The 18,266-nt window shown below is 32.1% G+C and overlaps 1 protein-coding gene and 1 long non-coding RNA gene across 4 annotated transcripts; one reads left to right on the top strand and one right to left on the bottom strand.

Moving 5' to 3' along the window:
- The first annotated feature begins 3,349 nt into the window (after window positions 1-3,349).
- LOC109793293 (sugar carrier protein C) lies at window positions 3,350-9,507 on the top strand. 2 transcript variants are annotated; one of them, XM_083075118.1, is made up of 5 exons: window positions 3,350-3,775; window positions 7,171-7,237; window positions 7,596-7,921; window positions 8,191-8,820; window positions 8,893-9,507. In XM_083075118.1, the coding sequence occupies exons 2-5, from the start codon at window positions 7,213-7,215 to the stop codon at window positions 9,349-9,351; spliced, it is 1,440 nt and encodes a 479-aa protein (XP_082931244.1). In that variant the 5' UTR covers window positions 3,350-3,775; window positions 7,171-7,212; the 3' UTR covers window positions 9,352-9,507. The 2 variants fall into 2 exon arrangements, with proteins under 2 accessions (XP_082931244.1, XP_020208345.1); XM_020352756.3 differs by having other exon boundaries at window positions 3,351-3,775; window positions 7,171-7,321.
- A 1,698-nt stretch (window positions 9,508-11,205) lies between these two features.
- LOC145957742 (uncharacterized) lies at window positions 11,206-12,097 on the bottom strand. 2 transcript variants are annotated; one of them, XR_014433744.1, is made up of 3 exons: window positions 11,926-12,097; window positions 11,362-11,852; window positions 11,206-11,281 (listed from the first exon to the last, which is right to left on the bottom strand). It is a non-coding gene; the product is annotated as an uncharacterized LOC145957742 (long non-coding RNA). The 2 variants fall into 2 exon arrangements; XR_014433743.1 differs by lacking the exon at window positions 11,206-11,281 and having other exon boundaries at window positions 11,385-11,617; window positions 11,685-11,852; window positions 11,926-12,095.
- Between the last annotated feature and the right edge of the window lie 6,169 nt (window positions 12,098-18,266).

The following is an 18,266-nucleotide window of genomic DNA, read 5'->3' as shown; positions in this document are numbered from 1 at the left end:
CCGAAGTACCATATCTTAGTGCTATAGGAGCACTAATGTACCTTGCTAATTATACACGACTTGATATAGCATTTTCTGTTAATTTGTTAGCAAGATATAGTTTTTCACCTACACGAAGACATTGAAATGGAGTTAAACAAACCCTTCGTTATCTTAGAGGTACAATGGATATGGGGTTATTATATTCAAATGTTCCCAAACCAAAACTAAATGGTTATGCAGATGCAGGTTATTTGTTAGATCCTCATAATGGTAAATCACAAACAGGATATTTTTTTACAAGTGGTGGTACAGCCATTTCATGGCAATCTGTAAAAACAAACCATATCAGCCACTTCATCTAATCATGCTGAAATTTTAGCATTACATGAGGCAAGTCGTGAATGTGTTTGGCTAAGATCTGTGATTCAACACATACGAGAAACTTGTGGTTTATCTTCTGGAAAAATAACATCGACAGTTATATATAAAGATAATGATGCATGTATTGCACAATTGAAAGATGGATACATAAAGGGAGATAGAACAAAACATAGTCTACCAAAATTCTTTTTTACTCATGATCTTCAAAGGAATGGTGATATAAATGTTCAAAAGTCCGCTCAAGTGACAACCTAGCAGATCTCTTTACAAAGTCACTCCAAGAAAAGTTTTTGAACAGTTGATACACAAGATTGGACTCTGTCGTCTTAAAGATTGTATGCATGAGGGGGAGAAATAAATATTTATGAATGATGTACTCTTTTTCCTTCACTAGGTTTTTATCCCACAGGGTTTTCCTAGTAAGGTTTTAACGAGGCACATTCTAAATATTGGACATCCAAGGGGGAGTGTTATGAATAATAATTAGTGGCTTAATTAGTGGATGCCAATATTCATTATCAATCATTACCATTTATATTTCCATTATGTATTATTTCCTTTATTGTGTAATTGTTCAGTTACCACATGTACTTATAAATAGGTTAGTCCTCTCCCAAAGATAATACACCAGTCAGATTCTTTTCTCCATCTTATACTATCTTGTTTCTTCTCTCTAGTTTTTCTTCCTTTTATAACATCATTCATATACTTTCAACTTCTATAACAACATCATCCATCTCATTCACAAACACACACATATAAATGTAATGTAAAGTGCACCTATATCTAAATGCATCGGGTACCTGGCCATCATCATCATCATCATAAATATATAGTTGTTACCTAAGTCCTAAGTTAATCTTAGGCTACCAACATACTAGTGTTCCCACCAGAACACTAACATTAGTTTCCCACTAGAACCTCAACATCAAGTTCCCACCAGAACCTCAGATATCCAAGTATGATGCATGTCCCCATCATGCAAATGCTTCTATACTATGATATCATGTTCATCGTTTAAATCATCATTCACCAACATCTATATCAATCAACATCAAGTTTATCTATCAACATGAAAATGATCTATCACAAGGTATGTACGTCATTCATCATCATGTCATCCATTGTTTGTCAAACAATCCTAAACACAAACATCATAAAATATCATTTGGCATATCAAAATACGCTTCCTGTACTCAAATCCCTAAAATGCAAAAAAATACAGCCATCATTCAAATCTCTTATATAAACCAAAAAATAATTTTCCCTCTATAATAATTAATTTCGTCGTCCATCATAATTCTTTTAATCGAACATCTAAGAATCGTTTCCATCTAATTCGTCAAACACTCCCCCTTAAGATTTTAACCCCCTCATACAAAGCACTCAATTAATTATTTAAAAAATACTTGATTGTTGACTAAATTACATATTTGGAATCTACACACCAAACCACATCAAACGCATATCAAATTTTGTCCAACAGAAAACTTATGGGATTGGGGCCAATCCCTCTAGGGTTCTAACCTTTTTCTACAAAGCACTCAATTAATTACTCTAAAACATATGATCATCAAATTAATTACATATTCCAAATCTACTCATCGAATCACATCAAATGCAAATTAAATTTTGTATAACAGAAATCTTATGGGATTGGGGCAAATCCCTTTACCCTTCATGCATACACCCAAATCCTAAGAATAAGTATTCTCACTCCCCGCTTACCTAGACTGATGCAAAAATATTCTACCTACGCTTTTGGCTCCTTTCCGGTGTTTCCTCCTCCTTGTTCTCATGATGCGTCCTATTCAGAGCACCCGAGCGTCAAAAAACATGAAATATGAATAATAAATAATAATAATTCTTGTCTCTTCTCTTCTAATATATAATATAATAATACATTATTTCTCTAAAACTCCTCTATTCTCTTAATAATATCCTATTCTCCTCTTAATAACTAAATCTATTAAAATGTATAAAATAATAATCATTAATCGCAACTTAAAATAAAATCATCCCCATTTCCCCTAATTAATAATTATAAAAAATTAGAAAAATCTTAGGGTGTTACATAAAACATTTTTGGTATAAAGTCTAAATATACTTACTTTATGTTTCTAAGTTTGAAATTGTTATTATTAAAGTAAATTAGTTTTTAAAATCCCTTACATATCATTTTTCTCTCATTTTAACCAAACAAACTCTTTGATAACTACACATTAAGTTATCGACATTCTTCTAAAAGCTTATCATCGACATTCCTCTTGATATTTTTTGCAATATATAATGCTCTCATCTTCATCACCTACCCAAACTCAATGATGAAGGCCTTGATGTTCTCATTTTGTCATTAACAATGACATCAATCATATAATGCATGAGTACAATAGTCTCTATAGCTCTAACTTAAAATTTGTTTGGATGAAACTCTTCCTCTTCACACTTTCCACAAAACTCTAATATGTCTTTCTCCTCCGATTTTATCACTTTATTGAAGCTCTTAACTTGAGTCTCATCACTCCTCAACTCGACTTAGTAAAAAACATGTATCAAGTGGTTCGCCTATGCACTAGCTACAGTAATTAAAATTTTAAAATAATATTTATTCATTATAGTATTATTTATTATTTAAAAAATAACATATCAAAATAATATTTATTTACTGTCATAATTTATTTATAATTTGATATTTTTAGATAAATTTAATTAACTTATTAAAAATGCTTTTCACTATACTATAACAACTACATTAAAATATATTCAAATATTTTTTATTATTTTACTTTTAAATTTTTAATTAATTTATTAAAAAAAATTGTCACTATAGCGCTACTGTAGCTGGTGCACATATGAACCACATGATACATGGGTTCACCGTAGCCAACGCCCTCATCTTCGTCACCAACACTTTGACGAAGGTCTTGACGTTCTCATTCAGTCACAAACAACGACCTCAAACACATAATGTCCAAACATCTATAGCTCTGCTAACTTTAAATTTGTTAGGATGTTACTCTTCCTCTTCACACTTTTCACAAAACTCTAATTCCTTTTTCTCCTCCAATTGTGATCGTTTCATTTGAGGTTCTCAACTCGAGTTTAATCACTCCTTAACTCGACCTGATAAAAAGACCTGCTTATTCCACCTTCCAATATTTATTACCTATTTGGTCTCGATAATGTTGTTGCTCCTCTGCTTCATGCTCATTCCTTTGCCACCAATAAGTTCCAAAATCTCATGTTAGAGTATCAATCTTGTGACAAATTTTTCGATTAGCTTGTCGAATCACATCAAAGTGTGAACTCAATTAGAATTCAAAGAAAGTTACGACAAGAATGCAATCTTTGCAAATCGTAAGAGTAAAGATAAACTAACTTTATCAATAAGCTGGACAAGAGAACTGGACTGGTACATGTTTTTACTCCATGACTTTTTTTTTTTGGCCATTTCTTGCTTTTACATCACATCCTTTTCTTTTTTTTTTCTTTTTTTTTTTTTTTTTTATATAAAGAAAGAAGATGTTAAGTTACCCATGAATTTACAATTATGTTAGAACTTTTTTGGTCATGACTAATAGACGAAGTTCTTGATATACATTTTTGTAACAACAAAAATGATTTGACTTTTGAAAATTTATTTTAATGAGTTTAAAGGTTCTATAAATAAAAATAAATAAAAATAAAAAATAAAAAATAAACACGGTAGATTTGATAGAAATTAATTTAAATTTCAACTTAACGATCAATAACAAATCCTTTTTATATTATACGGATAATTATAATTTCAAATAATATGTATAAATTAAAGTAAATTAAAATGATAATAAATAGTTTTATTGTTGATAATGAATATTTTATTCTATTAAAAGAAATAGATATGTAAAATTAAAAAATATAAAAATGATCTCATTTGAATCTAAGACAATATATTTAATGATATGATGTATCAAACTTTAAAATTTAAAATTAAAATTATAATAATCTTAAAATTTAGTTTATTTCGAAAAAAAAATACTATGTTTGTAATTTGATAATGTATTAAGACTTGAAACAAAAACAAAAAGTACCAAGTTCAAATTGATTAAATTTAAATAATAATATTTAAAAGAAATAAAAAATTATAAATAAAAAAATAAAATATTTGACACAAGAAAAACTTAAAGAGAATTTTAGTTTTTATAAAATGAGTAACTTTTAAATTTCATCTTTATAACTTTTTTTTTTATTATTTTTGTTCATGTAAAATATGATATCACTTACTTTTAGTTCTTATTATGATGTGACTTTGTTAACTATTTATGTATATTAAAAAGTTAAGTGCCAATCTCATAAGAGATAGTAACAAATGGATGGATTGAATGAATTTTTAGGCGAATCATAATAGATTGGATAAAAATAATTCATTAACCAATTTAGATCCATTAAAAATTTACATAAAAATTCAATCTATCCAATCCATTTAAAACAAAAAAAAAATCATCTAATTCATCTATTAAACAAGTGGCCTCAGATAACTTAAGACAGGGGTTGAATTAAGTTATTCAAAATTTTCTCCTATTACTTTTTAATATCTCTTACCATGAACAAAAATACTTAGAATGATTTTAAGTTGAAAGTGTATATGCAAAATGTTTATCTCTTTAAGATATTAACTTAACAATCAACAAGTAAAAGGATGGGGAAGAGAAATTGCAAACTCAATTTTATACTAGTTCAATCAACCATTGCCTACGTCTAGTCCTCAAGTCACCCACTTGAGATTTCCACTATCTTTGTAAATTCTTTACAATAGATGAGCACTCAAACACCTTGGAATCCCTTTCCTTTGTGTTGAGTTCCAGTCACAGTCAAGAGAAACACTCTCTCTTGATTACAACATATGAATTAAAGATTGTTCACAGGAAAAACTCTCCAAAAGAGTAGATGAAATAAATTTAAGATCCTATAAGAACTTTTAAAGATTTTTGCAAGTGTTTGGCCAAAATAAAATGTTTTCAATAATATTTTCACATGTCAAAAATTGTCTCTTTATGTTTTTGAAGAGATATATTTATATAAGAAAATCAATCTTGCTTTATGTCTCTTCATGAAGAGTTGTAACTTTTAAAAAATTCTTCTGAAAAATCATGCTGGTAATCGATTATAATGGATTGGTAATCAATTACAACAATTAAATTTTAAAATATGATACAATCGTTGAAGATTTTGATTTCAATTTTAAATCTTCTTATTGTTGGTAATCGATTACCAGACCTAAAAATATGTATTCTAACTTTTTAACATTTGATTAAAAACATTAAAAAAAAAAACTTAACAAGGCCAATTCAACTTTGCAAAACTTAAAGGTTCCTTTAACAAAGATCTAAGTTGATCAAGACTTAACTAATAACACTTATAATCTTGTACTTGAATCAATCTTGCTTCAACTCAATCTTTGTGATGTTTTCCTTTCTCTTAGCATCATTAAAACCTGTATTCATCACATTAACATCATCCATTAATAATTTTTTCGTGGATAGATATCCAATCCATCCATAAACATAATTTTTTAAAAATTAAAAAAAAATTCTAAAATATTTTATTTATCTCTCTTTTCTTTATAAGTCATTACATTCTTATATAGTCTTCTAAAATTCATTAAACATTTTTTTATGTTAAAATAGTCTTTTAAAATTTCAATATAGCAAACATCTCGTATTTAATCTAATGGATTTTGAAAAAATAGTGGATGAACCACTAACCATCTATAAAATTAAATAGAATGATTAAACCCAATCCATTATTTATTTTTATTGTAATAGATGAATTGAATAAATTTACTCTTGGATGGATTAAATGAATAATAGTTAAATGAATTCATTTGTTACCCCTACGTGATACATATAATTGTTTTTATAACATGCCAATATTTATGTGAAATATATAATTCAAATGTTTCTAGAATAATGCATATAAATACAAGTTGTATATATGTTTCAAATAGAAAAACTCGTTTTGTAATATACTTTTGTTCTCTCCATATATTGTTTGTTTCTTCCTAATAAATATGTGACACCTCTAAATATTTTTATATTTTAAAAAAAAAATTATATATTTAAATTAAAATAAATATTAGGGATAGAAACAGTGACTTTAGATTTAAAAGATGAAAATCAAAGAATTTTTTTGTACTAGAACTAAATTTTTTTTTTATCATTTTACATAGACAAAAAATACTGATACTAAATTTTAGATGAATAAAAATAAATACAAGTTTTTAAAATAATTGTTCATTTTATGAGAACTAAAAGTATATTTAAGCTAAAAAAAATAATGAGATAATAAAAATAGTACATCTTCAAAATAGCTTTGTTCAAGAATATGAAGTCAAATTTATAAAATAGAGGTTTACTTACCATCAACATTTACTTATATATTATAAAAAAATACTATAAAATTATTTAATGAAGTATTAAATCAAGATTTAAGACAAGGTAATTAGAAAAATTCTTACAGCTTTATTTGTAAAATATTAATTTTTGATATCTTCAAATGTATTTGTCTTTGTAGTTATCTCTAAATAATAATCATATTTCCTATATGTACAACTAATCTATGAGTTAGGTATAATACCTGTCTATTACTATATCTAATCAAATCATTAGATATATAACCGTAAAGACAGATTTATTACAATTAATATTATCTATTTTAAGTGTCAAATGAAAATAAAAAATAAAAATGAGTACAACGTTTTCCTATTTATATCTTCTTTCTCTTATTGATAGTTTATGTAATTAATCTAATAAGAGTTTACTTTTCCAGTAAATATAAGGCAAAACCCAAGATCTAGCAATATTAGGACACATGGAAGATCCTACAAGGTATTCGGGTAAGCTCACCCTTAGGGTGGTACTAACATGTGTCATGGCAACCACTGGTGGCCTAATTTTTGGTTATGATCATGGAGTTTCAGGTATTTAATCCAATGTTATTGTATTTAGACATTAAATGTTCTTGCTTTGCTTTTAATGTCTTTTTAGTTACCATTTTGCACCTTATTTGCATGCAAATTGTATTTATGAATTCAACACTTGTTTGATGATGGCATTTCTAAAATGCACGATTTTGATTGTCATTATTTCCCTCAAATTGATACTTTTTTCTTCTTCAAAATAATGGAAAGGATTTTTTGAGCTATGTTTCATGTGACTAATGAAGTTTGTGATATGGGATTTTATGTATCATAGGTGGAGTGACCTCCATGGATTCTTTCTTGAAGAAATTCTTTCCATCTGTCTATGAACAAGAGTCTACCATGAAACATTCTTCAAACCAATATTGCAAATTCAACAGTCAAATATTGACTTTATTCACTTCATCTTTGTACTTAACTGCTCTTGTGGCTGGTCTAGGAGCATCCAGCATAACCCGATTGATGGGGAGGCGTGCAACTATGATTATAGGTGGAATATTCTTTGTAGGAGGTGCATTGCTAAATGGATTAGCTATATCCCTATGGATGCTTATTGTTGGGAGAATGTTGCTTGGTTTTGGCATTGGATGTGCTAATCAGGTAGTTAGATTAATTATTTTCTTCGCAATATTATGACTATTTTTTTATAGGATAAAATTAAAATTATTAAGTGGTCTAAGATCATCATAGTCTCCACTAATCTTTAAATGACACATAATGACCCAAGCTATCTAAAAATTGAAAAATGTAAATTGTGTACATCTCTCATAAAAATTGGTTGAGGTCGTGAACACATGTTCGTCAGAATTTATGGTCTTAAACTAACTTTTGCGTATTTTATTTAACTGCGTTGCATATTTGAATTATAGTCGGTACCAATCTATGTCTCGGAGATGGCCCCTTATAACTATAGAGGAGCTCTCAACATGTGCTTCCAATTGTCAATCACCATAGGCATCTTCATAGCAAATCTCTTCAACTACTACTTCGCTAACATACTTGATGGTCAAGGATGGCGTTTAAGCTTAGGGCTTGGAGCAGTCCCTGCTTTCATTTTTGTCACAGGCTCAATTTGTCTTCCTGACTCACCAGCCTCCCTCGTTGAGCGTGGATGTATCGAGGAAGCAAGGAAAGAACTCCAGAAAATTCGTGGCACAACTAAAGTTGATGCAGAGTTCAATGATATAATTGCTGCTAGTGAGAACTCAAAAAAAGTGACACACCCTTGGAAAACCTTGAGGGAACGAAAGTATAGGCCTCAACTCATTTTTGCCATATGCATACCCTTCTTCCAACAATTCACTGGCCTAAATGTCATCACATTCTATGCTCCTATATTGTTCAGAACAATTGGGTTTGGAAGCACGGCTTCTCTAATGTCTGCGGTTATCATTGGTAGCTTTAAACCAATTTCAACCCTGATTTCAATTCTTGTTGTAGATAAGTTTGGAAGGCGTAGCCTTTTCCTTGCAGGTGGTGCTCAAATGTTGATTTGTCAGGTACAACCTATTAATGTTTCATATCATTGGTGTTATTTACTATTGTCCCTAACATGTTTGTTTTGTTCATAGATTATTATGACAATCGCAATTGCTGTGGCATTTGGCACTAGTGGAAACCCTGGAAAATTGCCAAATTGGTATGCAATTGTAGTAGTTGGTGTCATATGTGTATATGTTTCTGGTTATGCTTGGTCTTGGGGTCCACTAGGATGGTTGGTACCTAGTGAAATTTTTCCCCTCGAGGTTAGATCGGCAGCTCAGAGTGTTGTTGTTTCTGTTAACATGATCAGTACTTTTGTGGTAGCTCAATTCTTCACCTCGATGCTTTGTCACATGAAGTTTGGTTTGTTCATCTTCTTTGGTGGTTTTGTGGTGATCATGACCTTATTTATCTACAAATTATTGCCTGAAACAAAAGGTGTTCCAATTGAGGAAATGGCTATAGTGTGGCAAGAACATCCCATCTGGAGCAAATTTTTGGATTCAAACAAAAACATCCCAGTTTGCAATAAGGATTCTAAATGTTGATTTGATGAGTATTTTTTGGAATTAAAAATTTATCAGTCTTGGCCTGCATTTCCAATTCAAGTTGTGAGTGTAAAAACCAATGAACAATCAACTCTCGTTTGTAAAGAGTTTCATCAACTATTGATTCAATGCAAATATAAGTTCTTTTTATGCCAATTGATTTTTTTTTATTCTTAAATTTGTTTTTCTTTCCATTTTTAATTACAAAGGTTATTATGATATGTTTGGATCAAATTGTATATAAATAAGATTTAAATTATTTACAATTAAAGATATAAAAATAATAATATAAGATTATTAATATTTTCATACTATTAGAATAAATTATAAGATTATATATTTTATAAAAAAATTAGTTAGTTTTTCTATATTATAAATAAAATTATTATATCTATAGCTAGGGATGGGAATACTGGTCAAACTTTGAATATATAAATTGAGTATGTTTGGCAAAGTTAAAGCCTAAGCCTAATCTATTATTTATCATAAATTTTTTTATATAAGTTTGGCATGACCTATTAGCCTATGTAAAAGCCTTTCTAAATTTTTAATGTTAATTAGGTTACTAAACTTAATTTTTTAATAATCAACAAAATTATTTTTAAAATATAGTTTACTCAATATTATTAAAATTTAAATTTTAAAAGAAAAATAGGAGAAAAATTGAATCATTTTTTATTGGAAGAATATTCACATGTAACCATGTATATTGATGTACTCATGCATAGCTCGTAAACTTATAAACTTATAATGAAAAAAAAATAATTGTATAAAAAATATTTTGAATATTGATAATTTTTTGTTTTATAAATTTATTTGTTTATTTATGTTTTTAATACACACACATATATATATATATATATATATATATATATATATATATATATAAATTTTTTATTATATTATATAAATAAATAGGTTGATTTATTAGTCTTAAGAGACTTTTCTATAAGTTTAAGCCTAACCTTTTTACATAAATAAATTTTTTTTAAAAGTCTAAGCTTGGATTTTTTTTTATTAAACAAGTTAGGTCAGACCAAGTTTTGAAGAGGCCAAATCATAAATCTGTATTTGAAGTCTACCTATTTTTATCCATATCTATAACTATACACATTCTATATACTTTGGACCGACACATTACACTAGTACAGAAAGGGTCTTTTACGTCGTGTATTTTGACCCTTTTACGTCGGAAAAGGGTCCGACGTTAATACGGGAGTCGTAAATTTACATCGCCTCTAAAAGGCGACGTAAATTTACGTCGGGGATTTTTCCAGACCGACGTAAAAAGGGGCAAAATCATGCAATGACCGACGTAAATTTACGTCGGACAACGCCACGTCCGACGTAAATTGTGGGAGTTTTTTTTTAAAAACGTTTGTAAATTGATATACCCAACACCTGCATATAAATATAATCCAGAATACCAACTCTAAACCAGGCAGTCCAGAATAGAAATTCAAATTGTATTTCAAAATTGAATGACAAAAAGAAAATAATATATAAATCTTAAAAAACATAAATTATGACAATGTAAATCCTATTATCCTAAAAGAGCTATAAAACATGTTTGTCAATGCTATCTAACTAACTAAACTAACTAACTATCAAACTATAAACATAATATCTAACTAACTATCAAACTATAAACATAATATCTAACTAACTAAACTTAGAAAAAAATTTGCCCATTGTTCTCTTATCTTGAGCAACTCATCTTCGGGCAATGGAGATGGATCTTGAAAGACCTGAAAGGGTAATTTAAGTGTCATTAATATGCAATGTTAATTATTCTAAAGGTAAATATAGTTAAATAAATTTTGATATGAATTACCTGTGCCCAAGAATCAATAATACCCGCAGAAACTATGGCTTTCATCCAATACATGATGTAATAGCCACATTCAAACGAGTCTTGTTGCTTATTACACTAAAATGAGAAACAAATAACTATTAATTCCAAAGTTAATAAATTTAAATATTATTGATTGTATGAATTTATTTGCTAACCTTAGGGTATATGAAATGCAATGACTTTGATGATCTGGCTCTTCCACTTAATATATTAGCTCCAGACACGATTCTAATTAATTGAAATAAAAACAAATGTTAGCCAATATATATAATTAGTTTTAAAACATAATGAAAAAATTTTAGTTACCCATGTAATTGGCTTTTAATTTCATGGCTTGGTTTTCGATGAAGTGAACAAAATCACACCACGGTATATTCCTTAGGAATGATTACCATTAACTGCCAATGGGACCTACATTGTATGACAAACAAATCAGTTAAAAAATTACCATGATTAAAAAACCAATTAAAAAACTAACCCGTCAATGTATGGAGCCATGTATATATGTCTTCTTGAGTCACTCATCCATGTTTGCATATATTGTTGGATCTGGACCTGAGTGTTTCCTGATTTTTGGATGGATTGAGGCTCAATAAATCCATATACTTCTGCTTGTGCTTGCTCCACACTCAATTTGTCCATGTACCTAACACAAATAATTATTATAAGTTAAATGTAATTATTGTAAATTTAGACTCATAAAAGAAAATATGACTTACATGGCCCACAACTGTATGACAGATATATTTAACATGCAGTTTCCCCCAACAATCTCTAATGCATCAGGCAGAGATATGTATAGTGGAACATCAGAGCTATCAACTCCAAAAACTCTAATGTCCCACTGCAATTGAATTGGATGCTTCTTTATTCATGGTAATTTGATTAGAAGCTTAGATATGGGATCATCCTCAACTTCTGCGATATTGGCATCATGAACATGAGGTTCTCTCATGACCTCCTTACGACGATTGATAAAATCCTAAAGAAATAATCAAAATTAGTTAAACAATAATATAATTATAAGAATCTAAAAGAGAAATAATATAATTACCTTTGCCCGTGCTGAAAGCGGCATGACCAAACGTTTTGGCCAAGCTAAGAATGTGCCGGTTGCCTGCCCCACTAGTTGAACCTCTGTATTGGGCAAAGGCACTGGAGCAGCAGCATCTTGAACTTGGTCAACCACAACCCGTGTCCAGTCTGGCTGTAGAGGGACACCATGGATGGTTGAGCCACCCTCAAATACTCGGCCAATAGCCACTAACCGTGGGGGGTCATCCTCAACATATAACTCACACTGGTTTGGTACATCACTGTGAGTCTGATCCGGTGAGGGATCTGGAGCAGCACAACTCCCTTTAGTACTGACTCGAACACCATCATGAGCAACTACAGTCTGTTGCTGAGAACGAGCCAAAAGTTCAAACTTCTGTTCAAACTGTTTTCCAATATTTTTCAGTTTCTCTTCAAACTCCATCTTCAATCTCTGCTCCAATTCCAGTATAACCTCTTGACTGCAAGAGTTGACAGTGCTCCTCGATGATCGGCCACCAAAGAAATCTCGGTGGCTCTAAGAACCACCAACACCACACACACGACCTCCGTGCTCTGGCTTTCCTATGGCCGTTGTGAGGATATCATTCCGACCATCAGAAACAAATGAGCCCTGGGTGCTCTGCTCAACTAAACCCTCCTGCAACAATAAGGAAGATTAAAAATTCTTATGAATTAAATGATTTGAAATGAAGAGTCTTAGTTTGTATATTTTTACTTACTATTTTACTAGCAACGACTCTTGCAGACTCAGAAGTCATTTGCCCATCTGGTTTTGTCCGGGCTGCTATCCACATCTCATGGCGGGGAGGTGACTTTACACGGTCAGCATCCTCAACCCCTGCTGCCTGTGCCTTAGCCTTCTTCATTTGCTTTTTTTTTTCTTTCATATCCCCCTCTTGACAATAGATGGGGTGCATCATTCTTGGCCTGTCGTTCTTGGGCAGCTATTCTTTTAGCCTGCAATAATACAAAAAAGAAAATGACATCTTCTGTCTAACTAATTTTGTACTAGCAAAGTGCACAGCCTCAGCCTGAATTGTAACCCCACTATTTTGTACTCTACTTTTGTCATCTTCTGTCTTTGTATAGAAACAATATTTGTTAATGTCATACCCACCAAATGTAATGACATCGTTGTTAGGCCCACGCGCGAGTCTCAAAAGTGTATCAGAAGCATTAACCTCACCATAAACCTTTTTCTTAAACCAAGCTAAGAAACTCTTGTTATGTTCATTCAATACCCATTTCTCATTCATCCGGGGGTGTGCTATCTTGATTTCATCTATGTGTTCAGATATGTAAGGAATTACTTCATCAGTGTTGTTCAATATGTACAAATGGGCTTGGTCAACTTCTGTTCGACTCACAGTTCTAATCTTTAAACTTCGAGTACCCTTACCAAATTGTTTCCCATCATGTCGAGTCTTGGGAATTCCTATTGGTTCTGATTTTGACATATACCCTGAACAAAACTCAATGGCTTCTTCTGCAATGTACCTCTCCACAATAGAGGCTTCTGGGCGGTATTGATTCTTGACATATCCTTTTAAGATCTTCATGTATCTCTCAACAGGATACATCCATCTAAGATAAACCGGGCCACACAATCGAATCTCCCTAACCAAATGAACTATCAAATGCACCATGATATCAAAAAATGAAGGTGGAAAATACATTTCCAATTGACACAAGATTGTGATTGCTTCATTTTCTAACTCATCTAACTTTACAGGTCAATTACTTTGTTGCAAATGGCATTGAAGAATAAACACAATCGAGTAATAGCAACTCTAACAGAAGATGGTAAAATGTTACGAATAGCCACAGGCAAAAGTTGTTGCATTAACACATGACAATCGTGAGACTTTAAACCAATCAACTTCAAATCTTGCATAGACACCAGACTCTTCACATTTGAGGAGTACCCTTGTGGAACTTTCACACTGCTTAAGCACTCACAAAAGCTTTTTTTTTCTTTCTTTGATAGAGTATGACAAGCTGGAGGCAAGTAAGTGCGTCTTCCAATAGACTGAGGATGCAACTCAGAACGTATACCCATGTCCACCAAATCTTGTCGTGCTTTCACTCCATCTTTAGTCTTTCCTTTGATGTTTAGCAATGTCCCAATTACACTATCACAAACATTTTTCTCCACATGCATCACATCTATGCAGTGTCTAACATCTAACTTGCACCAGTAAGGAAGATTAAAGAATATTGATCGTTTCTTCCAGATATTTCTCTCAGTTGACTTCTTTTGCGTCTTTCCGAACACAATGTTAATGTTCTTCACCCGTTGATATACTTCTTCACCATTGCGCAGTGTGGAGGCAATTTCATCCTCTTGACTTCCATTGAATGCTTTCTTCAATCTACGGTATGGATGACTACGAACAAGAAACTTACGATGCCTAGTGTACGCAGTCTTTTGCCCATGTTTCAATTGGGTATAACTTGTGTTTTCTTCACATATAGGACATGCATAATGACCCTTCACACTATACCCACTCAAGTTACCATATGCTGGAAAATCATTTATTGTGCAAAATAACATTGCACGCATAGTAAATTTTTCTTCACGATATGCATCAAACACCTCCACTCCTGTGTCCCATAACATTTTCAAGTCATCAATCAATGGACTAAGATACACATCTATGTCATTTCCTGGTTGTCGGGGACCTGATATCATCATAGACAACATAATATATTTTCTCTTCATGCATAGCCAAGGAGGCAAATTATAAATGACCAACAAAACTGGCCATGAACTGTGTTTACTACTTAAGTTCCCATAAGGATTCATGCCATCTGTAGCTAAACCAATTCTCAAGTTTCTTGACTCTGCACCAAATTCTGGAAATGTTTCATCAATCCTCTTCCATTGCGGAGAATCAGCTGGATGTCGAAGAAAGTTGTCACATTTTCTACCATTTTCATGCCATGTGAGGTTTTTTGCATCCTCTTTAATGGCAAACAATCTTTTAAACCTAGGTATTATTGGCAAATACCATAAGACCTTAGCAGGGGGCCCCTCTATTTCTTCCTCACCATTACTTCCATCAGTTTTCTTTTTGAACCGCGACAATCCACATGATGGACACACTTTCAGTGTAGCAAAATCATTTGTATACAATATGCAATCATTAGGGCACGCGTGTATCTTATACTCCAAACCCATTGGACATAGTATCTTTTTTGCCTCATAGTTACGATTAGGTAACGTGTTATCTTCTGGAAGCATCTCCTTCAATAACTCCAACAATTCTGTGAAACTTTTATCAGTCCAGCCATTTCTTGCTTTTAAACTAAACAATTTTAAAGTTGCTGATAATCATTGTAAACATACTGCATCCTGGGTACAATGGTTGCTCAAAATCAGACTTTAAGGTATCATACACATGTTCTCTTTCAAAATTTTCTTCACCAACATCACGTATCATCTCTTCTAAGTTATCGTCCATCCCTTCAAAATTTTCAGTTGTTGACACTGTTGGAATGTCTAATATTTCTCCGTGCCATGTCCATACTGTATAACTCTTCACAATACCATATATAAACAGGTGATCACGTATTTCTCCAACTTCTTGACATATCTAATTCAAACATCGAACACATGGACAATAATATGCCCCTTTGATGGGTTTCCCATTTTCTCTTGCAAATTGTAAGAACTCTTCAACTCCATTTCTGTACTCTTGACTAATGCGACTTGCATTCATCCAACTTCGATTCATTATCTATATATTAACACAAATTAACTATTGACTCAGTTATTCATAAATTTTCTAACCTAAACTACAACCCTAAAAAATCGATGGTAAACTAAAGGTCAATGCCTAAAAAAGTCTCTTCTTTAATGCATCTGGAACGGCCCGTACTGAAACTAGAACGGGCCGTTCCAGATCAAAAAATTACAACAACAAATTTCCAGCAGAACGGGTCGTTCTCTTTGCAGAACGGCCCGTACTGCTTGCAGAACAACCCGTTCTGCAAGGAGAACGACCCGTTCTGCAAGGAGAACGGGCCGTTCCAGCGGAACAAATAGCAAAGAAAAACAACATAATTACGGGGACAACAAACTAACCTCAAACGACCAACGTGCAGACACTTAGAGACTTGGATACGTTGAATGTAGCAATAAACGCAGTGGGAGACTCAGAAATTCAGAGAAAATGAGAGGGGTTGTTTGTAAATTGTGAGCGCGGGAATGGAAAATACGAAGGTGGGGAATATAGGGCCATTTTTTACTTCGGGTGTCGTTGTTCCGACGTAAATTTACGTCGGGTTTCGTTGTTCCGACGTAAATTTATGTCAGACTATAGGGGTTTCGACGTAAATTTACGTCAGACCACCTCTAGTCCGACGTAAATTTACATCGCACTATGAGACTACGACGTTAATTCCCACATTTACGTTGGACTAGGGGGGGTCCGACGTAAATTAGTCTCCACTTAATTACGAAACTGCCACCGCGTTTTTACAACGTCGGTGTTTACTGTTTCCGAAGTAAAATGGGTGACGTAAATACCCTTTTTTGCACTAGTGTTACTTTAATTAAAAGTAAATTTACTATATCTATAGTCTGTAAGTATAGAAGGTATAAAGGTAAACAATTCATTTTTTTAATAAGTTATGTGAGAAAAATAATAGAAAACAAAGTGAACATTATGGAATCGTTTGGTGGAAGGAAACATTTTTTATGTTTGAAAATCATGTTTCACAAGCATCATAAATCTTACGAATTATGGTTCTTAAAATTTATTAAATTTTGTTTAATTGGCTATGAATATTTTGAAAACTACTTATAAATTTTACCTAGAAAACAAATTTTACTACATTAAATAAATTAATTAAAGTAATATGATTTTTTTACCTCAATAAAACTTTTTATTTAACATGAGAATGTTAGGTTTTTATCTCCTCACATAAGTACAATTTTGTGGAAAAATTGTGTAAAATTTATTCCCAGAAAACCATGTCTATTAGAAATATTTTTTTAAGTAATAAATCAAATATGAGAAATTAACATTTTTAACTTCAATTTCTAGGAAAAGTTAAAAACCAATTGCCTCTCTGATAAGCGCATCAAGTCTGCACCCATTTGGAGCAAAGATTTCATAGTTTAATTTGATATTGGGCTTTTGGATATTATATTAATAGTTTAACTTGATATTTTTCTTTGTTATTGGGCTGGACATTATGCTTACTGGAGCCCATTTGTCTATTGTTATTTAGCTGGAACAATTGAATGAAAAGGGGATGATACTATTGGATTGAAAATCTTTCTTAGGGTTCTCTTAGTGTAGCTTCTCTCTAGTAGCTTATCAAATTGGTGCTTTCATCTCGTTCCTCTATGCCTCCCCGCTCTTCAAGGGACGTTGAGCCTCGTGATTCTAAAGGTGATGAAGATCCCATTGGTGTCCTTACCACTCAAGTAGCTGCTTTACAGTCTCAGTTCGAAACCCAAATCAAATTGAATGCTTCCAATCATGAATCCCTAACCACCATTTTATCCAACCTATTAGCCCAATTTCCCCCAAACCCTACTACCTCCCCAACGATTTCCCCTACTGCTACAGCCTACCCTCCGCCTCACCCATATACCTCCACTATACATATGGCCATTCCTACCTCAATTTCCCATTTCACTCATTCAGCCGCACCCACTATACCCATTTCGTCAATTCCATCACAAGGGTTCATCACACAACCCTTAACCATCCCTGGCACCCAACCACCCCCATTTATGCCCCAACCAACCTCATATATCAACCCTTCTCCAAACCCTTTTAACTCTCAACCGTATGGGTCTCCCATTCGACCTCCGAAACTCCATCTTAGTGAATTTAATGGTTCGGAACCCCTGGACTGGTTATTTCAAGCTGACCAATATTTTTTATTTTATCAGGTTCCATGGGATCAACGAGTTTCTATTGCAGGATTTTATATGAGGGGTGAAGCCCTCAGTTGGTTTAAGTGGTTGCATACCAACTATCAA

Source organism: Cajanus cajan, chromosome 5 (genome assembly GCF_000230855.2).
Source record: "Cajanus cajan strain Asha chromosome 5, NIPB_CcT2T_4, whole genome shotgun sequence".
Taxonomy (NCBI): domain Eukaryota; kingdom Viridiplantae; phylum Streptophyta; class Magnoliopsida; order Fabales; family Fabaceae; genus Cajanus; species Cajanus cajan.
This window is presented reverse-complemented; position numbering and strand designations above follow the sequence as displayed.